This window comes from Myotis lucifugus, unplaced genomic scaffold, assembly GCF_000147115.1.
Source record: "Myotis lucifugus unplaced genomic scaffold, Myoluc2.0 scaffold_148, whole genome shotgun sequence".
Lineage (NCBI taxonomy): Eukaryota > Metazoa > Chordata > Mammalia > Chiroptera > Vespertilionidae > Myotis > Myotis lucifugus.
Window position 1 is genome coordinate 1,969,801 of NW_005871196.1, and position 25,592 is coordinate 1,995,392.

General features: G+C 40.3%; 1 protein-coding gene across 3 annotated transcripts in view; it reads right to left on the reverse strand.

The window, feature by feature from the left end:
* Positions 1-8,205: 8,205 nt before the first annotated feature.
* EBF2 (early B cell factor 2) overlaps positions 8,206-25,592 on the reverse strand; it is a 192,930-nt gene continuing 175,543 nt past the window's right edge. For 2 of the 3 annotated variants that reach the window (XM_023759117.1, XM_006095016.3), the window contains 3 exons: positions 23,953-24,138; positions 14,176-14,343; positions 8,206-8,786 (listed from right to left, as the gene is read on the reverse strand). In XM_023759117.1, the coding sequence (XP_023614885.1) occupies positions 8,755-8,786; positions 14,176-14,343; positions 23,953-24,138 (386 nt within the window). In that variant the 3' untranslated portion in view covers positions 8,206-8,754. Of the gene's footprint in view, positions 8,787-14,175; positions 14,344-23,952; positions 24,139-25,172; positions 25,176-25,592 lie in introns of all 3 variants that reach the window. The other variant, XM_023759118.1, reaches the window with a different exon arrangement.

The window sequence follows — 25,592 nt, forward strand, 5'->3', positions numbered from 1 at the left end:
ACAGACGGGAGTGAACCTTGCTCTGACTGCTTCCCTTTTTGGCACCTGTCTGAGAAGCGCAGGACCATTTGAGAGGAAGATGTTAACTGATCGCAAGGCAGGACTCAGTCCAATGGTGCTGCCCTTTCAAAGATGGTGAACCAGTGAGTTCCGAGTCTCAGTGCTCAGTTCATCTTGCCCTGGCACGCGGGAGAGCTGGGCTGCAACCTGAGTCTGTGGGACCTGAAAGCCCAAGCTGGAGCTGTTCCTGTTGAATTTCCGGAGCCTCTATCACGTGTAGGCATTTTACATATCAATCTACTGTTGATTTTTTATTGAGTGCCTGCACCGTGCCAAGCACTATTCTAGGTGCTAATAGAGCAGTGAAGTAAACAGACAAAAACAAAAATTTAACACTCATCAAGTTTACAATCTTAACATGTATGTGTTTTCATTTCATCATAATAATGATACATATATGCATAAATGTACACATGTGTGTATATATTACTATGTGCATCTTTCGTTATGGAATCTTGTATAAATCACTACAAAAACAAGGACAAATAAAACTGTATATATGTATATGTGTATATCTGCTATACATGTATATATGCTAGTATGTATATGCATATACCTACATATTTGTATAGTTATTGTTATTTTGCATTTAAGAAGGTTAAGAGTTAATGCAGTGATTTATTCAAGATTACATAACTAAAGGTGATAGAATTTGAACTGAATTCAGATCTCTGAATCCTAGTGATTTTCATTTTATCATACTGTCTTCTATAGATAACATTTATGGAAAGTTGAGTTTTACTGTTCAGAGTGGGATCGGTTTTAAAGAATAACCAAAAGCACAATTGATATGACAGAGTGATATGACATATTTCAAAGAGTCAGACCACAGGTTTATTTGTGTGTGTTTATTATTTAGTGAAACAAATTCCAGTTGGACAATCTCTTTTGACAGTTTTGGGAATTACCAATATCTTATTATTTGTATTTGCAGGAGCCAATGGAGAAAGTGAAGAAAGTAGCCACTGAGCTGGGCTGCAGGAGCTGCTTATCAAGGCCATCTGCTAGGTCAGAGGGAGAATGGTGGCACAGCACTGTGCAGCAGCCTCTCCTTGACTTGCCACGGTGCAAAGCAGAGAATATGGAGACACTGATTAAAATGCTGCCATAAGATCATTTTCATCAATTCCCACTCAGAATCGCTCTAAGGAAAATGGGGAAATGAGAAAGAGAAGCACGAACTTCATCTTTGAGGAAACTAGGAAGATTGGTTACCCCACATCAGTTCATGCGGAAAGGATGGCAATGGCAGGGAAAATCAAGCAGGAATGTGTGGAGACTGAGAAAGGATGCTTCAGCCGCTAATATCATACAAGGCTGGTGAGATAAAAAGGGTCAAAACCAACAGTCTGTTTTTTAAACAATTGGAACAAACATATAGTCTGGTTATAGGCATATCTGTGGACCCCTTTTGGCATGGACAGTAGGCAAGACTGATGAGGGAATTACCCAAAGAAGCCATAGATGTAAGAACCAGTCAGTTGGTGAGAAAGAGTAGTATGCATTGGGAGCAATTGCATAAATGCTAATTTAGTTTGCCCAAGAAATCAAAGCTAAAAGACCACCGCCCCTCTCTCTCATGGAAGCGTGTGCACACATATAAACACACACATGTCTGAAATAAGAACTCCTACTAGCTTGGTACAAGGTCTTAAACTTCCCTTCTCAAACATCTAGCAAATAGGTGATCCAGGAAAATCTCACCTCAATCAAAGATGAGTATAAAAAAGTTATCAAAATATGGTTTATATCTATATACAATGAGGGGGGGAAAGCAAGACAAATTATAGGTAAAGCATACACACCAGGTAAAAAAGTTTTCATGGAGCTGACAGTAATTCTGATCAAGCTCATCATCATCATCATCATCATCATCATCAACAAAGTAATTTCTCTATAAAACAATAACTCATAGCAGAGATGGAATAGCTCAGTAACACAATAGAAAGCAATGGGATATAAGCTAGCACAGCTTATGAAAAGTGAAAGAAAAAACCAAAACCATCTGAAATTAAGGCCCCATTAGAAGGAATATAGAGAAGGACAAGAGTGAGAAAGCAAGCATACAAGTGCACTAAGAGTCAAGAGTGGTTAGAGAGAACATGATAGACATGAATGATGGGCAGTAGAGATCCTGTATATGATTAACAGGTGCCTCTAGCAAATAGAACAAAAATGAAGAAACAGAGAATGTATTTTAAAGTTATAATTAAAGAAAAGCTTCCAGAAATAAAAGAAGGCTTGAGTTTATACATTGAGAGGGAACACTGCATCCCAGGGGGACAACATTACAGAGAACAATCAACACCAAGACAAGGTCCTGGTCTTCAAATACAAAGACTCTTTTAGGCAGGCAGACAAAAATATCAAGGGTGACCAACTGCCAGTTTACATGTTTTCCAGGCATAATTATTTAGTGTGCCCCCTTTCACTCTTAAAGGTGTCATGACTTAAACAGCAAATTATAGGATTTCCTTGTATGCATATGGGGAATAAAAGAGGGGAATGAGAAAGTATAACTTCAGCTATTACTACAGCAACATTCAACACTAGAAACTAGCTAAAAAGCAAATACCCTAAAACTCTCCTATGAAGTTCTCAAAGAAAGAAAGTGTAAACTCAGAAAAATTATATCCAAGTATTCAGACGTTCAAATAAAAATAGAGCAATCTTTTTGGTATTCATGAACCAAAGAGTATAATCCTCTGAATCCTTGAATAAACTGCTGGAAACTTCAGCTAACCTAGAAAAAAGAAGAAGGAGGAGGAGGAGGAGCAGGAGGATGAGGAGGAGGAGGAAGAGGAGGAGGACGAGGAGGAGGATGAGGAGAAGAACTGTAGCATTTTTGCCTCAATTTAAAATCATCATGCCCTCTCTCTCTCTCTCTCTCTCTCTCTCTCCCCTTTCTCCCCCCCTCCCACTCTCTCTAAAACAGGGGTCCTCAAACTATGTACCTGGGTTACAGGTTCAATCCCTACCCTAGTCGGAGTGGGGCCCGCCAGGTGTTTTTGCCGCCGCTGTGTGCATAGGAATTTGTTCATAGTTTTTTTTTAAACTATAGTCCAGCCCTCCAACTGTCTGGGGGACAGTGAACTGGCCCCCTGTTTAAAAAGTTTGAGGACCCCTGCTCTAAAACATCAATGGAAAAATATACTTGGGTGAGGCTTTAAAAAATAAATTTAATTCATCATATATTTTTATTTGCTACAATATAGTCCTGTCTTTATTCCCTACTTTAATGTCATCACAAAATCAAATAGTCTAACTTGCAAACCAGGAGTAATTTTAGTCATCCACCTCCCTCATTTCCACATCTAATTAATCAATAAGTCATATCAAACTTCAAAGCTTTCTCTCAAATCTTTCTCTACTTTCCATCTCTATTGCCAGTCTTTACTTCAGGTATGAGTCACTTTTGTCTGGAGAATTACAATGGTCTCCTAATTGCAAGAGTAATTTAAAAACATTTATCAACTGACATGGCACAGGAACAATCAGAATGGATACCAGTCATAGACAGCACACTGGTGCTTTTCAGCTATCTTTTATCCCTTGCCTAATTGGCCTCCTTGTCTCCAATATTCACTTGTTTCGATCCATTATCCACAATTTAGCTACTGTGATTTTTCTACAGCATAAAGTTGATTGTGTTACTCCTTGACTTAAGTTCCTTTAACAGTTAACCATTACCTACAGCAGTGATGGCGAACCTATGACACGCGTGTCAGAGGTGACACGCGAACTCATTTTTTTGGTTTATTTTTCTTTGTTAAATGGCATTTAAATATATAAAATAAATATCAAAAATATAAGTCTTTGTTTTACTATGGTTGCAAAAAAATTTCTATATGTGACATGGCATCAGAGTTAAGTTAGGGTTTTTCAAAATGCTGACACGCCGAGCTCAAAAGGTTCGCCATCACTGACCTACAGCATAGTCTACTGTGAGCAAGGTCCTTGAGGATCCAGTCCCCACCTAATTTTTAAAGTTCCAAATCTCATTACTCTCTCAAATTCATTGCCCTACAGTCACTCTGAACTCCTTCCAGTTTGGTAAACATACCATAAGCTCTTTGAGATTCAAGTGTGTGGTCAACAAGTCAAGTGTCATCTCTGGAATAGGAGCAGAATATGCATTCCCCTAAAAGACCCCAATTATGATTCTGAAGTTACACCCAAGCATCATGAAAATCAACATGAGATAAGCTCCAAGGCCAAGAGGCAAAGCAACCTACTCTACGGGCCACCAGCCAGAGGTCTCTTCTTCCTTACTTCCCTTTCATTTTGAGTTTTCTGTTTATTAAACAATCAGCCACTTTATATTACAGACACACTTCTTCATTTTTTTTGACTAGTTGGCTAACAAGATAGTCACCAAGAAGTGGATTCTCAAAGTGATGCTGTTTCCTATCAATTGTGACAGATTATTAGCTACCTCTCCCACAAAACAAGGCAGAGCTGCTCTCAGGGATCAGAATTCAGTCTGCTCAGTCACTCGTTCAACTCATTGTTGGGAACCTCAGGCAGTGAACTCAGTGCTCCACATACAGTACTAAGACAGTAATGGTCCCTGTTCTTATGAGATTTCAATCTAAAGATAACAGATAAATACAAATTACGACAAGGATACAAAAAGTATTCAGTTAAAGAGAATAAGGGGAACCCTGCATAGTCAGAGGTCAGCCAAGGTTTCCCTGAGTAGATGATACTTAACCTGAGGCCTGAAGGATGACAAGACATGAGTCATGCAAAGATCCAGGGGAAGCACAATCTAGGCAGAGTTAGTCTCCACAGAGAAAAACAAAACTACAGTGGCTTTCTCAGATTAGTGCCTACTAATGGCATCTCACCCACTTATACAAGGAAAACAATCTATGTGGATATCTGTATCTTTGTAGAGAGAAATGAGATAACCCAATTATAAGTATGTTTGTGAATAGTCTGATTGAAATTCATATTTAGGATCACATTCTCTTAAATGTGCTTTGTGAATTTCCCTTTACATGTCTTTGTTCACAATGGCCTTCCCATCTGCAGTGCTCATTGCCAACATCTACTGCAAAATTACTACCATTTTTTGAAAGCCTGCTTCAGCCCACTCTTCCCCTTGGAAACTTCTCTGACCACTCCAACCTTCTGAAAGTATCGTCTCCTCTGAGCTCCTACAGCCCTTCTACCTTTCTGTGTGAGTCCTTTTCCATAGACTATTTCCTTCCAGGAACACGTGTCTTCCTCTCTTCCTATGGTTTAAGAACAGGCATCAAGCCTGGCCAGTTTTGCTCAGTGGTTAAGCATTGACCCATGAACTAGGAGGTCACAGTTTGATTCCCAGTCAGGGCATATACCCGGGTTGCAGGCTTGATCCCCAGTGGAGGGGAGGGTGTGTGTGTGTAGGAGGCAGCCAATCAATGATTCTCTAATCATCGATGTTTCTATCTCCATCTCCCTTCCTCTCTGAAATCAATAAAAACATTTTTTTAAAAAGAATCGGCATCAAGTTTTTGTGGCCAACTTCCAATTCTTTCCTCAGTGTTTGATGGATAAGTTATAACATTTGTTCAGCAAACCCTTTCAAATTGAAGTAGACCACCCACATACCTCAATAATTCCGCATAACAAAAGCCCTACATAGGAGTTAGGATCATTTGAGTTTTTATGAAGGAATTTGACTGGTGGATATATAGATAAATACATACAGAAAATTATCTAAAGTCAAACATATTCTCTCCTCTATGTGAGTTCCTTAGAACACTTGCCATGTAAGCAAAAGCTACAGTAAGATTTCCTCAACCAGAGCTCAGGGACTAGCAGTTATGAGAAAATCTACAAAGTTAAGGAAAAAAACCCAAACTTAAAGTTTTTCCCATTTCAAAAAACAAGGCAATGTTCCAAACATTTTTACAGTACAAAAATTTTATTTTTTGTTAGGATAATTTAAAGTTTAAAACTGAAGTAGGCATATTCATTTTACAAACAAGATATTCTTTCATAAGTAAGACCATTAAAAACAGTAAACAAAAAAGCTGTCTTTACAAAAAGCTCTGTGCATAGCAACTTTATACCGTATATAACTGACAAAGCAAAATGAGAAAAAGGTAACTATACAGTTTGAAAATGAGACCTTACTGTACAAAAGGTAGAGAAGATAATGGTTTTTAAACCATGCATATTGAAATGTGCAAAGAAAAACTGGGGAAAATACGATGTTATAACAAAAAAAAGTGAGATAAATAATGAAGTAAATTGTCCCTTTAAATAAAAAATCTTACACAGCTCCTCTTATAAAGATAGGATAGAACTTGTAGTTACCTATAGAAATACTTGTCTTCCAAGTGGCACAAAAATAACCTGGGACCAGAATGATTCAACAGCAATGACTAAACAGGACAGAGTAGCTTTGTTTGAAATTTATTAGTACACTAAAAATAATCCTTACACACATTTATACAATTAAATAAATCTGTTGCTGCCAAGGTTCTAGCTGAATGGTCAAGGTGTCTGGTATTTAGTTACACACATTTTTTTTTCGGTGTAAAGCTACCAACAAATTCTACAATCATTTTGAAGACAGTACTGCACTCATCTTCATGCAAGAGCAAAATTCACAGATTCTAAAAGCAATGCTACTTTAAAAAAACATTTCCTTATGTTGGATTGGCTCAAATCCAGGTCTAGACATGCTTGAGTTTGTTCTGCCTTCCCTTCTGGATGGTAATGTTTGTGTTCTACACACTTTCCCCTCCCATACGATTTTTCACTAGGGAACTTTCTCTCGTGTGTTTCCCTATATTTTGGCGCTTCAAGCCCTGACTGTGAGGGACTGTCAGCAAAAGTTATGAGCATGTCAGGTCTCCAAAACCTTGGATTCTCCTGTGCATAGAAATAATATTTGGGTCATATTGGGTAATTCCAGAATAGATTACAGGAAAATAAGACTGATGGGGTTGAGTAGCTGTGGGCATGTATCATCTAAAATTGGCTCAGATGCACTAAAGGTGTTTTTCCATGAGAGCTGCATCAATTTCTAATGTTAGAAACCCAAACCGGAGTCTGTGTATAGACGATATTGTGTGCCAATGAGTCAACAAGGAAAACCCTGACCTGGAAAAAAATGAGATCCTTATTGGCAATCCAAATAAGTCTGGATGCATCCCCAGGATCACAGAGGCTCCTGCAATGTTTCTCCCCCTCAGAGCCACTCCCAGAACTACGGACAGCCCACCGCAGCCCTGGGTAACTGGGCTGCCTGGGACACAGATGTCCCCAATCTCTGACCCTGCTAAAAATCTGGGTTTCCATTTTTTTTTTAACACCAGGAGAAGGATTTAGGGCTTTTAACATTTCTCTTCATACCCCATCCCATTCATGGCCTGGAAACTGTGTCAAGTTGGATACATACTTTTTTAAAGAGTTTAATGCCGTGAGAGGGGAAATCTAAAGAGAGAAGAAAGGACTTGACATTCTAAGAGTACAAGGAACAGATTCACCTGTTTCTGAAGTTCTGTGGGGCTTCTACCTCAGTGCTGAGCCAGGGGACCCAAGAGGAGGGAGTGCGTGGCTCTGTGAAGACCCAAGGGCGGCTGGGTGGGGGAAGTCACGTGGCTTTGGCTCTTCTTTCAGGTGAGACTTCGTTCCCTGCGGTGAAAAGCTGGGATGCACTAAAACTTGGGAATTCTCTGCACTGCTCAAGGGACAATGTTGAAAGCTAATATAAGTTTTTTTGTTTTTGTTTTTGTTTTTAATTTCACACAGAGTGAATACTAAAAGGGACTTGTAGACTATTTAGAAAGCAGATGGGGATGGGAATGAATTTGTGGGCTTGAGTGTTTTGTATTTGCATGGATTTGAATCTTTGTTTCTGTTGGGCTGTTCTGTAGGAATCTACATCAGGTACCTGTTCTTGCCCATGGGTCAATAAAATGATGGAAAAAGAGGGGATGCAGGATGGGGGGAAAGAGTCTAGTAAGTAACTGCAGTAATAATCACACATCTTTTAAACTTGTTACTACATGTTTGCATCAGTTTCATTTTACATCAGAAAGAGAACTTCCTCTCTTCCAAAAAGGTCTTAATTTCTACCTCTACTTACAATAAGTTACACGTTTATTTATTTAAATAATTGTAAAACATTTTAAATTTTTCCCTTTTTTTAAAGAGATTAAACTATAAGCAAACACACATACAACAACATGTCATTCAATTCGGGTTTCATTTTAAGAAAGTCTTCCATGCTGGTACCCTGTTTTGTTCAGTTTTTTTCTGCATAAACTAAATTGGTATCTGAAAGGCTTCATAGAAAATAGAAACTTTCAACTTTTTTTTCCTACAAAGAAAAACAAATAGTATCCAAAATATTAAGCTTGAATTGTTTGCCAATTTTTTTAAATATTTTACAAACATAGGAAGGTGGTTCTTATAATGTTCATAACAAAGAATTGCATTTCTGCTTTTAGCACTGACTACGTCAATGACATCTTTTGTCCTTGTCCCCAAGAGGGTCAGTTTGTATAGCCACCATCAGAGCTACACAAGGAAGGAGAGACCAGGTAACAAGCAGCTCCTCGTATACCCAAATCTGTCCATCCGTTCATTTGGGGGGCACAACTCTCCCCAAAGACCTAATAGTGCTTTCTTCATTGTTGGTCCATCAGAGTAAGTAGTTTTGTGCTATAAGAAAGCAGCTCTTCCTCTTCTTTACATCGGGGGCACGACAAGTCCGGTCATGGCTGCAAGGAAAGACGGACACAGGAATGAGTCTCTGAGGTTTTTTACATTGAAGGCTATAACCCAGAGAGGGGGCAGGCGATGGGACTGACAGGTCTGATGCAATCCAGAGAGATGGTATCAGGTTTGGTCTAGCAGAAAGCCTACAGAGGTCCCAAACCTTCCTGATCACTAAGTACAAGCAAAGCTTGTTGAAGTTTTGCCTGGGAGGCCAAGAGTTATGTTTTCTTTTATATTAATGGGTTGTGCACATGACATGGTGGATATAAACATGTAAACTAAATTGTACTATATGTATGACATATTTTTCATTATTAGACTAAAATAATTTCTAGATTATACAGTTCCAGACCCACTTAGTTGGAACAGGAAAGAATGCTCCAGGGGCTGAATCTATTGAGTTACTTATGAGGCATCATTTATAACAAGTCAGACTTCCTATCCATCCTAGGTTTCTACCCATTCTAGCTGAAATTTGATTAGCTTTTCCCCTAACGAGCTCATCTTCCTTTGGTGCTCACTGCTGCCCTGTGATGCTCGGTCACTACTAAATGCTGATCCACTGGAATAGAGGACTTAATTTAGTTCCTAATTTGGGAGTCCCTCCAACCTCCACTCTTCATCCCCCGCCCAAGCACAGTGTGCAACGTCTCCTCCATGTAGTCAAGAGGATGTGGACAGCCTGTCTGGGTGGCATCAGGTCCAAGCCTTTCCCTTGAGGTGGGAGATAAAGCAGCATCAGCACAGTGTAGAGAAGTCACACAGAGATGCACCCCCCTGGCCTTGGCGTTCAGGTGATAAACCCATAGATTTTTCACATTCTTGGAAACTGGCAGAATCATTTTCTTGCATTAAATCTTCAAACTATATCTAGAATTTGATCCTTTAGCTATATCGTCTATATCTCTTCTAGGGCTTATCAATTAGCATAAAAGCATTTTGCTAAGCGGTGCTTACTGAGCTTATAAGCAAATGGACAAAATTCTTCCTGCTTTCCCCAATACACCTCTGTCTTCCATCTCCTCCTCTTCCCCTTTCTGTTCCTACTCCCCCTTCTCTCTGTCTCCACTCCTCCCTCCCTTCCACCCTCTCCTTCTGCGCTTCCTCTCATACCAGCTAGTCTTCTTGGGCAAAATTGTCAGCCGTATATTTCCCTGCCCATACAGCCTTTATTGAATGCTTGTGAGATCTGGATTAAGGTCTTACACAGCTAGCAAAACCTTAATTATTTTTGCCTGTATTACTATATATCGAATCAATGTAACTTTTCAATAAAGGCAGTTCAATTCTGGACACTCCCTGATGATTTGGAGACACAGCAACCCTGGTAATTATCCTAGAGTGTAGGAGGTTTTCTTATTTTATTTTTTTTCCTGGAGGGAGCTGGAAAATGAATCAGGTGCCTAGTGCATAATATTATCTTGACACTCTGTACTCATCAACTGTAAATGCCTGAGAGATGAGGTGGAGGGTGGGACAATGACACTACATGTATAGCTCTCTGGTAGAAGGAATCTGGCTCAAGGTTTCAACTTGAACTTGTCTATTGCACTCAAAACTCATCAGCCCCTTCCTTTTTTTAGGACCTCAGAGAGTTACCTACAAAGCTTACTAAAAGGGCAGAGTCACTCAAAGAACCAGCTCTACTGCTTGCCGGAAGAATACAGACTTTACGTATTTTTCCTTCTTCCTAGTCTCATGTTGGGCATTGGTGGGCTAGATCTCTGCTGCATGGTGACCCTGACTATTTGCTGGTAGAAACCATAGCCAATAGACAGAAAGCAGAAGTTCATTGGAGAAAAAAAGTAAGCATTTTCGTGGGGGAGGAGGGAAATGGCTTAACGGCATGTTGTCCAATTTTTTGACCTTTGGCATTTCATGGGAAAGCAATAATCCCTCTTCGGTCCAGGTGAGGAGTAAGCATGGGTGAAAGGTGAGAGAGGAATTGCACTATTCTTGTCCCCAGAGAGACAGTGGGCTGTCTGAGCACCAGTTCTAGAGGCAAAATGTCTAGGTCGAGTCATCGGTCACTTGCTCTGTGGCCTTGGGCAGCTACTTCACTGAACATGGTGCTAACGGTGTGGCCTTCCCCTTGGGTCACATGGGAGGCTTGAACAAGACAATTCATGAGAAGTGTTTGGTTCAGTGTCTTGCACGTGGTGCTTAGCGATGCTCAGTGAAGGTCAGCAAGTATTAGAGGGCATTAGTCGCACATGTCCTCTGCAGATGATTAAGAACATCTCATCTTACAAGCTAGAGAAGAACCTTTCCATCAGCCTGTGATCGCCCAACCACCTTAGACCTATTTTCACTCTCCCACCGTCTGTCTCTGAAGATATGAAGTGTCCTTGCAATCCCAGATTCCTTCCTTTGATGACTGCGGGTAGTACATTCAATGTCAGCTTGGTTTTAACCTTGTCCGCATCAATGGACATTGTAATGTTGAGCCTTGTGCTTCTCACTGGCTCCAACATGAGAAAGAGTGGGGGGTCAAGGCCTCTGAAAGGCATCCTTTGTCAATCCCAGCCTTCTCTCTGCTGGTCTGTGTGAAATGTCCCTTACCATTCCTGATCTTTACACAGATCACTTCACAACAACCCTTGTAGATAGCTTTGAGCTTTTCTATTTAACAGCCTAAGAACTGAGGCTCTCAGATGATGATGATTTGTATAGATTCACATAGCCTGGAAGAGAGCTGAGCTAGAACTCTGATAAAGTCTAGTGTTCTTCCAATGGCTGATATCCCTTGAGGTTCTCCTCAGCATTCTCTTTTATTTCTCCACACATTACTTTCTATTTTCATAATTTTTACTACTGTCTACAATCCTAATTTAAGTGCTTCTCTTCTCCTTCCCTCCCTGCCCTCCTCCTTCTTCTAAGGTTCAAATCACCAGAAAATTTTGGAGGAAATTGTAGAATCCAAAAGAGGCTAAAGACCTCATTGTAATTCTATAGAAATGAAACCAGAACCCAAAGCCTGTGCCTACATGTAACCAACTAAATTGTCACTCCTAAAGACAAGATCAAGATTGTGCAGCTCACACAATACCATATACAGATCATGTACTATAAAATTGTACACTTGAAACCTATATAATTTTATTGACCAAAGTAACCCCAATAAATTCAATAAAAATATTTTTACAAAAAAAGAATGTGCACCTCAGCCACTCTCTCAGCCTAAGCATTCTAACCTGTGGTGAGAAGCAGCTCACACAGCTGAGGACCCTAGAGAGGGTCTCCTGGCTATTTTGCTGCTGTTGTCCCAACAGGAAAGCCTCCCTAAGACCCACACAAACTTTTCCAACTCTTTGAGCCAACTCAACCCTGACTGGGTAACACCACAGGGAGCCTTGGGTATACACCCATAGGCAGGGAGGAGATCCCAGGACATGGGAGCCAGTGAAAAATTCATCTTGGCTTCGAGCTAAGAGTTGGGTGGGCCACACAGGTGGGCCTCCCTGGACAGAACAGATGCGGAATATCTGAACAACCAGCTCTACTTCCCCAACTCTATGGTTTGTGAGAGAGGCGGGGGGGCAGGGTGGCAAGGGGAAATCAAGTTATACTTTTCCCCCTCAAAGTGAAACTGAAAATATTTGCAAGAGTTGCCTGGAAGGAGGAAAGGACCACATCCCTCCATCTTCCTCCCACACCTGCAGTCCTCCTTAGCTTTTCTTGAGCCTCTCACACTATACTTCCCCAATGAGACCTGTGTGGCCCCCACTTGGTTTAAGGGACATGACTAAAATCAGAGAACATGGAAAGGGGAGACATCATCACTGGAGTGGCCATGGAGAAGGGGAAGATACAGCAAATATTCAGCAATTGTTGTCATGTCCAAGTCTGAAGACAAAGCCATCATGGAAAAGGTTCTAAACACGGCCTAGCAATGGGATGGAAACCACTACTTTGATAAAAGATGGGCATGTGGAGACACTTAGCTATAAGATGAGCCTGTTTCTCTATGAATCAGATACCTGGATAAACATATATATATATATTTCCCTCAAATACACAGATGTTTCCAACTCTTCACATGTTAGGTGGCATGTAGGTGCAATGGCTTTGTCTAGTTAGAAGAAAAAGAATTTTCAGGGACTCTTGTAAGTGCTGGGCTTTTAGTTCTCATTTGACAGTTTCTCTGTTAAGTCACTTGACTTCGAAGAGACACCATCGCCTCTGATGGTAGGAAGGGAGAGAAACCTAACACACCTTCCAGAGTTCTGCTCAAACACAGCCCGCGATGAAACCTCACAGGTGTCCCCAAAGGATCAGGAAGCCATTCACTATCATAAAGCCCCTAGGCAAGTGGTTCTCAACCTTTGGGTCTCGATCCCTTTGGCGGTCGAACGACCCTTTCCCAGGGGTCGCCTAAGACCATCCTGCATATCAGATATTTACATTACAATTCATAACAGTAGCAACATTACAGTTATGAAGTAGCAACGAAAATAATTTTATGGTTGGGTCACAACATGAGGAACTGTATTTAAAGGGCCAGAAGGTTGAGAACCACTACCCTAGGCAGATGCCGTCCCAGGGATAGCACAGGTCATCCAAGTCTCTGCTGACTGCAGAGGCCTTGATCCACGAAGGGTTAACCAAACCTCTGCCTGCTTTGGTTTCATTCAACACTGCTGGTCATGCATGTTTTCATGTCAAGACATGGGGAACAGCCTAAAAATAATGTGGGTCGTCAGGATCCACAACATTCAGCAGTTTCCAATTTGTTCTTTTGCCGTCAGCTGCCTCCCATTCACACTGAGATGATTAGATTCTCATGTACTCATCACATTTGTGTTACGTCATGTCATATTAGATTTTAAGACATTGCTCAAAATGGGTTTGATGGGTGATCGGTTTTTGTTCTTAGACACAGTATCTTTTTTTCTTCCTTCTCTACAACACCCCAATCAGGCACCTGCTATCAATTTGACTAGCACATCGCCAGAACTCTCAGACCTGGCTGGTGCTCCTGAGGGAGCCTGTGCATTTGTGCCAAGGGAATGTGTACGCACTGCAGATGGTTAGACGAGTAGGTAAGTGGTCATCACCATGTAGCATCCAACCTGGTGATCAGACCTCTACTAGGAAATAGTGAAAAGCCAAGGTGTGGGGAGTCCAGCCACCCCTGGAGGGTATGTTTGGCTCTACCAGTTAATTCTGTGATCATGCAAAGTTGTTCAACTTCTGGTTTCCCCCATCTTGCTCTTGAATGGAGTACTAGCCCAGGTGTAAAGCCATCCACGTACCACCATGAAAACAACAAAGCATCTCTTTGTAAGTAAATTGGCTAGAGACACAGCATAAGGCCGTGCAGTTTGCTCTTACTCTGCTGGCCGGTGGCACATGTACCATACTTACTCCCGGCGTGGGGCCTTGGCTTACCTCTGAATCCATTCCCATTGCCACTGGAGCAGGCGGGCGAAGGGGAGCCTTGGGGCCTGATGACAGGGGCAAAGGCACTCTTCTGTTTGACAGCAGGAAAGACTGAAGAGGAAAATGGGAGGATGGAAGACGTGCTGGACGATCCAACAGTGGGGCTGGATGACATGACTGGAAAGCAAATGCACAATCTTCTTTTAGAGAGAGACATATGGAGAAGTCCTTTCTTCAGTGCATATAAGCCTACACAGTTATTGAGAAATGACTAATTCATTCCAGGTATTGTTCCAGATTCCAGGGATTTAAAAATGTTGAATGTGACAATGCCCCTGCCCTGAGCAATAGACAAGGAGAACAACCAAGAGGGTGATAATTTAATTGGAGGAACATACACAGCTAAGCAGACCTAGCGGGTAGAGTGCCCCTCTGCCTGGGAGAGTCAGGAAGGCATCAGCAGGATGTGATATTATGATAGGTCTTAATTCATGAGTAGAAGCTCAACAAGAGAAGACTGAGACCAAGATCCGAAAAATCACCAAATCTACTCGAGAATGGAAACCTCTTTTTCTCCCTAAAATAAGTCCTGTCTGGGAGCTATCTACTTCCCTGGCAATTCTCAGGGCTCCCGAGTTTTGAGGTATGGGGTAACATCTTCTCGAAGAGTGACATCTCTATGGGCCACTTCCTCATTAAATGTAAAAGTTTATTAACATTTAGGAGATTACTTCCCTCTCCCTCTACTTGCAGAGCTCCTGGGAAATAAAGCTGTGAGTCAGCCTCCTCTGATGTAATGTGAAGGAAAAACACCAATATTAATGTTAAAATTACTTAAAGGAAGCCAAAAGCTAAATGTTGTAACTTCAAAAAATAAAATAAAGTCAATTTACACAATAAAGTGCCCCACCTCTTAACGTCAGATACTCCAAGTTACATCACACAAGAAGATAATTTTTAAAAAATCCTCACCCAAGAATATCTTTTTATTGATTTTAGATAGAGAGGAAGGGAGGAAAGAGAAAAACATTGATGTGAGAGAGAAATACCGGTCCTGTACACACCCAACCTGGGTATTTGCCCTGACCAGTAATTGAACCCATGACCTTTCAGTGTATGGGACAACACTCCAACCAATGAAGCCACACTGGCCAGATTAATGATTTATCTAAAGCTGCTTATCCCTAGGTAGTCTTAATTTTATCTTCTATGTGTAACTTGCTCAAGAAAGGGGTAAACTGATATTCACATGGGTCAAATTGTTCGATATAGCATTTATAATAGAAGGCCAAGCTTCATGGACTCCTTTTAGCATCCTCTCCAGAATTCTGAACTGTCAAAATCATATAACTTGGTAAAAGAATTACTAGAAAACCCCATAGCAAAGCCCACAATAAAGGCTGGCGTGCTAACTAACTTCTGCTTCGGATCTTCAGTGGCCCAGCCTCTCCACAATTAAATTTTGAAAGTTAGGACATGAGTGTGACTTATGGTTCAAAGAACAAGTATAAGGTGAATTGAAGGTCAAATGTTCTGAGGTCCTATGTAAGACTCCATATCACTTTCCCCTCTCTCATTATAAAGATCTACTTTAGTCTACATTCACACATTTGCATGTAGTATAATGCAGTCATACAGCATATCTCCAATATGTTTTTTATAGCCACACTGCATACCAAGTTTTCACTAAAAATGATTTATCTAAAAACTGTTTATCCTTAGGTAGTCCTGATTTAAAGAGCTATGCAGAAGGAAGCATCTGGGTATACTTCTGTCTTTTCTCAAGTAATATGAATTTTTTTAAAAAGCTGGAAAAGAAGACAAAGTCCCAGAAGAATCTCATGTAATACTTAAAGATGAAAATAAAGAAGAGATGGGGCTACCCTGGTGTCGGAGGATAGGGACAGGATTAAGCACTGGGAGTGAGTCCTAGTCATAGTTCCAAGCAAAATCTCCTCTTCTCATCTTGTTTTTAGCAACAATAAAATGTGTGTTGGATCAAGGAAGAGAGGGAACCTCTCTCCTTTCTTCGAGGCACAGAATTAGAGGCTGGAGAAAACTGAGACTCAAGAGGCCCTGACTCTGACCACAGTCCAATCCCTGCCATACTGTGTGACCCATGCAGGCTCCAAAATGGCGCCTTGATCTCTATGTCTGCAATGGAGAACCTCCCCTCATACCCCACAGCAGAGGGGGGCGGTTATAATGTGAATTAGACACACACACACAAACACACACACACACACACACACACACACACACCTGTGTGTGCAATTCCATTTTCCATTCAACATATGACTCACTTTTACAAATATTTCTTTTCTCATAACAGATCCAACCTAAAATGGGTTGATTAGATCAAATGTGACTGCCTCTCAGTGGAAGGGGAGTCACCTGAAGTTTTACTAAATGGCATAAAAGAATTGTTGAGAGTTGAATAAGCAGAGCACTATACCATGCCCACTCAAAATATTTTTTAAATATCCAAATTAGTTTTAAATTTAATGCAAATATAATAAAAATCTTAAAAGGAATTTTAATTTGTAAGGGTCAACAAACATAATTTCTATGTTTATCTGTTTAAAGAAACAACACTACAGGAACCAGAAAGTTTTGTATAAAAATTTTTGAAGTAGTAAGGAGGCATTTATCTTAACATATTAAGAGTTATAATAAATCTACATCAATGAAATAAGTGTTATACTAGCATAAATATAGTTAGACAACTCCTTGGAGAAAATAGAGTCCAGAAACAGACCTGAGTATATATATATGAGAATTAAAATTTAATAAAGGTGACATTTCAAATTAGTGTGGAAATAAATGCTTGGGAACCATACACTACCATTTGGAGACTAAATTTAGAGTGCTTCCTCATGTTAAACTCTAAAGTAAATCTCAGTGCATTAAAGAGTTATTTGCAAAAACGAAATTATAAAGGTGCTAGTGGAAAAATTAGGAAGGTTATATAATTTACATAATCCTTTCAACCCTCAAGTCTACATAAAATGGCAGGAGATAGATTTGCTACAGGACAAAAAACTTCTGTAACACACACAGAAAAGGCAAACGACAAATTAGCAGAAATATTTGTGATAATTATCAGATGTGTTTAAATCCTCAATAGCTAATAAGCTTTTGTAAATTAATTAGAAAATGAAAAACATCCCAAAAGAAAAATGGGCAAAGGACACCAAAAGGGAAGTCACAGAGTGAAAAATGAAAATGACCAAAAGACCTTCATAGACTTATAAATGTTCACACTGATTCGTAATCAAATGCAAATTAAAACAGTACTGAGCTGTTGTTTTCCAGTTATCAAATTGGTAAAGATTAAGAAGAAATTAACAGGGCAGGGAATTAGGTCCTTTCCTAAGGGGCAGTGACCTCTCTGGAGGGACTTTGGCAATAAGTACCAAGGTATTTGTGATTTTAAATGTGCATATTTTTTAGCCCAGCAATTTAATTTCTAGAAGTTAACTGCAAGGGAATAATCATAAATGTGCAAAAACTAGATCCAAGGGCATTTTTATACTTCTGAAAAAGTGGGACATAACTGAAGTGATCATCAATAAGGTCCATGAAACGGACCACTATGGAAACTAATGTTGGACAAGAATATTGAATGACATGGAAAGATATGCCTAATAAAGCAGATTAAATAATAACATATATGTCAAATCCACTTTTTAAAAAACATATGGAGCAAAAGTCAGGATGTGATTTATGTCCAAACTTTTTTTAACCTCATCAAAAGATATGTTTATATTGAGAGAGGAAGAGAGGGAGAGGGAGAGAGAGAGAGAAACATCTACATGAGATAGGAACATTGATTGGTTGCCTCTTATACACACCCCGACTGGGGATCAAACAGGAAACTCAGGTATGTGCCCTGACTGGGAATCGATCCCAAAACCTTTGGTGTACAGGATGATGCTCTAACCAATTGAGCCACCTGAGCAGGGCTACATCCAAACTTTTAATGATATACATATCTCTGACTGATGGGATTAAGAATATTCTTAAATTTATTCCTTTTACTTGTCCATATTTTCAAAATTTTCTACAATGAACAGGTATTACTTTTGATGTAAGAGAAACCAGTAAAAGCTATTAAAATAAACAAATGGAAAATCTCTATTTCTTTGGTAAAAAAAAATAATATAATTTTTAGCAATAGCTGTCTTGGATGTCAATGTTTCTCTTAGATTTAAGGCTTTCCTTCCTGTAAAATAGGTTTTCTGTTTACCTTCTGTCACAGAAAAGCAGAGACTAATAAATTTTCAAATTCCTGGGGAAAGCTTGTTGATTGTAGTTAACTTTGCAAAGCAAACATCACTGCTAATGTGTAGGACACAGGCCTGAATCGACAGGTTTTACGGAGCCTAGCTTCATATCTGTGACTTGGCTAATTTTGCCACTTTCCTTCTCCTCTTTCACTGGTCTTATGGCAGAAAATCATTAGTTGTGCATCAGAACAGACACTGCAATTTTCAAAATGTGTCTATCCATGGCTGGAAGGCTGTACTTTAAAAGTTAACAGTGGTTATCTTTGCATAGAAATAAAAGGTGTCATTTTCCCCCTTTTTACATATACATGCTTTTCTAATTATCTATAATGAGCATGTTACTATTGTAATTGGACATTTTTTCTTTCTTGAAGAAAAAGACAAAAGAAATATATCAAAATGTTAACAAGGTTTTAAAAAAATTTTTAAATTGAGTTTTAGAGAGAGACGAAGGGAGAGGGAGAGAGAGAAACATTAATGTGAAAGCTAAACATCGATCAGCTGTCTCCTTGTACACCCCCTACTGGGAATCGAACCCACAATTCAGGCATGTGCTCTGACAGGGAAATGAACAGGCAACCTTTCGGTGCACATGACGATGCCCAACCAACTGAATCACACTGGCGAGGGCAACAATGTTGTTTTATTTATGGTGAGAGTAGGTTTTCTTTTTAAAACTATTTTCATGGGCTCCAATTTTTCTATAAAAATCATTTAATAATCTACAATAACAAGTATCTTGATATTTATTTTTGAAAATATAAAAGTATTGAGGCTCAGGGCATAGTCTAAGACTGTGGTCGGCAAACTGCAGCTCTCGAGCCACATGCGGTTCTTTAGCCCCTTGAGTGTGGCTCTTCCACAAAATACCACGTGCAGGCGTGCGTACAGTGCGATTGAAACTTCGTGGCTCATGTGCAGAAGTCGGTTTTCGGCCTGGGTGAGTCTATTTTGAAGAAGTACTGTTGATATTTGGCTCTGTTGACTAATGAGTTTGCCGACCACTGGTCTAAGACTATGTGAGTAAAGTAGGAGTCTCTGAGGACAGGTTGGATTTTTGTCTTATGGATTTTGTTCCAAAATTTTGGATTTGCTTGGTGGCTATTCTGCTTTGGAAGAAGTGGCCCTGGGTGTTGCAGTTTGAGTAGGCCATCTTTGGGGATACCAGAGTGCACCGATTTGGGAAAGTTGATCATATGTACCATTGAGAATTTCTCTGGACATCTCTCTCTATGGATAAAGGCCAAAGTAAAGGCCAGCACTGCTGGCCCAGAAATCTCTGTGAACATGGGGAGTTAGGGAAAAACCACTTTTCTTCTTCTAAGGATTGATTGGCTTGCACGGTCCCAGCTGGACCTCAGTGGGCACACATCCTCCTTTGCATCGAGCCATTGCATTTGCTGGCACTCAGGGGTCTGTCAGCATTTCATTATAACCCCCTATTGTCAGGGGTTTAGAATTCAGCCATAAAAACTTGCACTGAGCTGGAACTTGGCACACACTGCTACCGCCAGGAAGTGAAGTTTGTATGTGAAATTGAAAAAACATCTGTTTGGCCATTTTTGAAGTTGTGTGAGAGCAAAAGCAGTAAAGATGCAGGTTTTTGATACTCTGCATTGGCCATAATGTAAGTCAACTTGACCAAAAGACTTGGCTTTATTTCTTTTTAATGTCTCTAGCAAGTGATTGTTCCATGGCCTGGCCTGGCCACATCAGACTATTTTTTTTTAGTTTAAAAAATAAAATGAAAAATTATAGAATGCTGTTTTCAGACACATGCACCTGAACTGATAAAAATCCTTTAATCCTTTCCCTTTTTTTGTATTTGCCAGAGATGTTAAGACTTAGTGGTTAGAAATTAGAAAGACAGGTCAGATATTATTGTGATGAACTCCACAGGGTATTTCGTAATTTAGCAATAGAGGATTTTATTGTAATGAATTAATGAATGCACTGTTTGGTTTCCCATTCTCAGTCTGAAACTCCTTCAGACCCTCCCTCAGAAAATGAAGGTGCAAGGACCACACACACCCAGTAGGAGCTAGGAGGAGGTTCTTGGCTATGTTTCCCACTCCTGTTGGGCAGGGCATCTTCCTCTTTCTATTCTGTGTATGCTGTCTTCCTTACTTGTTGTTGTTGTTAATCCTCACCTGAGGATATTTTCTCCATTGCTATTTAGAGAGAGTGTAAGGGAGGGAAGGAGAGAGGGAGGGAGAGAGAGAGAGAGAGAGAGAGAGAGAGAGAGAGAGAGAGAGAGAGAAACATCGACGTGAGAGAAACACATCAACTGGTTGCCCCCCACAGGGAGTGAACCTGCAATCCAGGTATGTGCTCTCAACCAGGAATCAAACCCATAACCCTTTCGTGTATGGGTTGATGCTCTAACCATTGACCCATGCCAACCAGGGCACTGTCTTGTTTACTTTGAAGACTTTGAGTTTATTATTTTTCCTGTGGCATGGGATTGAGTGATCAAGAAAGGGTAGTGAAAGTAAGGTGTCAGTTGCTGGTATAGGAAGGGTTCCTCCTTATCAAATGAATTATGGAAAAGAAATATCAGGCATTTTCATTTATCTATCCATAATCTATGTTTGACTGTATATCTATCTACCTATCTATCTATCATCTATCTATCCTCTCCCTCCCAACTTTCTCTTACACTGCACACTATATTATTATATATGTTTTTATTGATTTTAACATTTGTATATGTTTTTATTGATTTTAGAGAGAGAGGAAGAAAGAGAAAGTGAGAGGTTACCTCCCATATGCATCTGGACTGGGGATCCAACTTGCAACTTGGGCATATGCCCTGACCAATAATTGAACCCGCCACCCTTTGGTGCACAGGACAATGCTCCAACCTACTGAGCCACACCAACCAGGGCTTGACCAATTTTGATCTACAAAAATGACAATTTCATATGGTTCAACCAAATACACACATTTTATTCATAAATGTATGCTTGAACATGTGATATTCATTTCATATGTTTCAGCCTAATAATGTATTATAAATATGTGAAATATTTCTTACATTATTGAATAATTTAAAAACTTGGTATTCTGGATCTGATGACTTGTTCTAGTCTCGCTTTTGCTATTTATTAGCAATCCTTGAGTAAGTGATTTAATAATGATTAATATCTTAGAGGAGAAATTATGATAATTATAATTATTACCATTATTATATCCACATCATAAGGGTGTTGTGAGGATCTGACTGGACTGTACATGTGACAAGCCTGATAAGCTGTTAAATTGGAATGCAATTATGAATTCCTCTTATTGTTGTCACCACTGATAGGGGACATGATTTACATAATGGCTCTCTTGCCCTCTACCACTTGTAGGGGCTGTTGACGACGTGTTCCGTTCTGCACACAGGTCCCCTCTCCACAAGGATGCAGGAAGAAACCTCTACTAGGTCTTGGCAACAGAAAATTCAAGTTTCTCCTGAGCTACTAAAAATATACGGTGGACACTAATGCTTATAGCAAATAGCTCCTCTCTTTGCTTTACCATCTTGTAAGTCTCTGAACCAAAATAACGGCTCCCTTGAATGACTGAATGGCATCCATACCTGTCCTTGGCTTCATCTAATTTTCCTATCCATATTTTTTCTTTTATCTCAGTTTCTTACATTTTCTATCTTCTACTTTCATAATACCCATCTGGCCACTACAATTCCCCCATTTTTGAAACAAGATAAGGTAAAAAAAAAAAAGCGAAGAAATAAATCAAGCAAAAGTTTGTTTTTCTAGTTCATTCTGGTCTAGTTGATCTGGATCATACAACACAGAACTCATGTCATCAGATTTTAGTGGTACTAGAAGAACCAACCTCTACTGTCTCTGCTCCCTGGTTGCTGTGTCCTTATCATATTCAGTAGGGTGCTGAGTGTGATGAGTCAAACACATATCCCAGAAAGAATTCATGGGTGTGTATCAATAGGGAACCATAGACCCAAAGGCTGAGTGGCAGCCTCCAGATCCTTGGCATGTCACTTCCTGAGCTGTGGTGGAAGGGGCTGTGTGCCGACCTTGACGCGCCCTTGTTCCTGGCATGAGGGAACCAGTCTGGAATGGAGGATCTGCTGCAAAGCCTGCCACAGGATCTAACATTTCAAGAACACCCCACTCAATCACTGAGACTCTCCATGGTGGCTTCTCTCCTGGCCTGAAGTATCCCCTAAGTAGGTTTGAAAAACACATGTTCTCTTAGCTTGTGTAAGTTCCCAGTTTAGCCCTGAAAGCAAGCTGAGTGAGTTTTCATAACTTCCTGGAACATCTAGCTTGCTGCTAGCCCATAGGTCAAGATTAGGAGGTTCTGTCTCTCCATTCATCTATTGATGGCCCTGGTTGCTTCCATATCTTGGTTATTATAAATAATGCTGCAGTGAACACAAGGGTGCATATATTTTTTAAATTAGTGGTTTTGTTTTTCTGGCTAAATACCCAAAAGTGGAATTCCTGGGCCATGATAAGTTTGCACAATGACAGATGACTAGACTTGGTGTGGTAATCACACTGTAAGGTATATAAATATTGTACGTCTGAAATCAATGTAATATTGTACACCAACCATACTTAAATTTTTTAAAAGTTTTATCTCCATGTATCACTCTCACAAGTTGTCAAATCCATCTCTCTAGAACAGCAACTTTTACACAGTGTGCCACAAGAATTTTAAAAACATGCAATACCTGACCATTTAGTCAGGGGCACTGACCTATTTTCCCTTAGATTGTCAAATAAAAAAATGGCAACAGCCAACATAACAATAGCCGTCTGGTTGAATGAATCAAAATTATACTTTTTTTGTCAGATCAGCAAAAAATATATATATATATTTTATGTGCCGCAGTGTTTTAGTAATTAGTTTATGTGTGCCATAAGATGAAAGGAGTTGAAAATCGCTGCTCTGGATGGAGGAGAGAGCCATGTAACACAGTAAAAAGGGAGCCTGGTGGGATGCACAGAATAACGTGAAGTCATAACTTCTATGTTGAAATGATTACCCTGCCCTATGCCAGCTGTGTGGTCGCAGGTAAGTCAGTGATTTGCTGTGCACCTAAACCTCCTCACCTGGAACAATGGGATAATAATACCGACCTCAGAAAGTTCTTATGAGGATTAAATAAAACATCACATCTGAAAACCCCTGGTGAAGAGTATACATTACCTTCACGGAATCTGAATTCCTCTCCTCTATCTACACAAGCTACATATGCTCTTTCTCTGTTTAAAAAAAGGAAACACTCTTTCCTCTTCCCTCATCTGCGCGGTCCCCCCAACCCCCCCGCCCCAAGACTTGGAGTAACCAAAGGAGCCTAAGTCTAGCGAAGGGAAAAGAACAAGGCAGGAAGGAAAGGAATTGGGCTCTTCCTTCATGGGGCAGTGAGATGTAGGAAGGAGGGCAACTCTCCCTCAAAAGGCTGAACAGTAAAACCCAGGGACAGAGACAGGGAGAGGCAGACAGTGGAGAGGGAACTTACTTCCATAAGGGGAGCCTGTGGGGGAGCCGTTTAGAAATCCTGGTGACCCTGGAACGCCCAGGTTGGCCATGGGGACGTTGCTGTAGCCATTCATACTGTTACTGGAGGTGCTGTAATTAGACTGCTGAGGGGTAGAGCTGGAAGAGTAGCCCCGAGGAGAGATGCTGCTTGTGTTGCGGATGTAACCTGGACAACCAAGAAAAGCCCGGGTCAATGAACCAATGCGCACACGTAGTGCAGAGCAAACATGGCAGCACAGATCCACATCAGCCCAGACTACAGAGCACCACCAACCTGATCCTGGACGGGGTGGAAAGTGCGCATCTTACCTTCATCCTTTAATACTTCCTTTCCCTTCCCCATCCTACCCAAGGCCATGTCCCTCGCAGTCCCTCCTTCATCTGCTTTTACATTTGCAGTCAACCTCACCAACTCATACCAAGGAATGACTAATGGCAGTGTATACTGACATCTCCCAAATCATATTTCATATAACACTAGAGCCCTATGAGATATTAGTAAGTATCACTGAGAAAAGCATTGTGTGGTCAAAGTGTGGCAGATGTTGCATACTGTAGCCATTCTTCGAAGATTGGCATATGAGGGACCTAGAGAATACCTAAACTAATTTAACTTTGCTAACCTAGTACTTCCCAAATTAAACACACCATAGCATCTGTTCTGGGAGTGGTGGGGAAAAGGCATTCTGATAACACCTCAAGGGCCACTAGTATTCTACATGTCACAGCTTTGGGAATGCTCAAATTTGTTGGCATGCCCTGGGTGGGGTTGGGAAACATTTTCATTCAAAAAGTGTTGATAAGCTCATTTAAATGTGCTGTTCTTTTTTTTAAATATATTTTATTGATTTTTTTACAGAGAGGAAGGGAGAGGGATAGAGAGTTAGAAAAATCTATGAGAGAGAAACATCAATCAGCTGCCTCCTGCACGCCCCCTATTGGGGATGTGCCCGCAACCCAGGTACATGCCCTTGACCGGAATTGAACCTGGGACCCTTCAGTCCACAGGCCGATGCTCTATCCACTGAGCCAAACCAGTCAGGGCAAAATGTGCTGTTCTTTGACCAAAGACTTGGAAACATCAGCAGTGGAGTTTGGGTAAATCCAGCCTCTAAGAGGGATAAGGGAAGGGACAGTGAGTCCTCCTCATACTTCTAAAACCCTAGCACAGAGACATCACCTAACCTATCCTGAAGTCACCCACTTTGAGGAAACTGTCTTTAGAACTATTTAAGAAATAACCAAAATTCGGGAAAAAAAAAGTAATATACCTCACCCACCCTTCTGCAAGAAATCACCCTGGACATAGAAATGAGGAGTTTCCATCCAATGGGTGAACAAAATTAGAAATAAAATTACCTCAAGGTTAGAGACATTATTAAGAATATTTACATCTAAAAATGATTTATGACAAATTTAGCACCGTTCAACCTCAATGACAAAATTATTTACATGATATACTTTATATGTAAAAGCACAATTAACTGTATAAACTGGTTGCTATTTTTTTGTATCTGAGGTAATACACAAAAAGAAGTTGCCAAATAAAACCAAGCTATTCACCCTTGGTTACTAGGAAGAGAGAGTTGTGTATAACAAAAAATAATGTCAATAAATCAG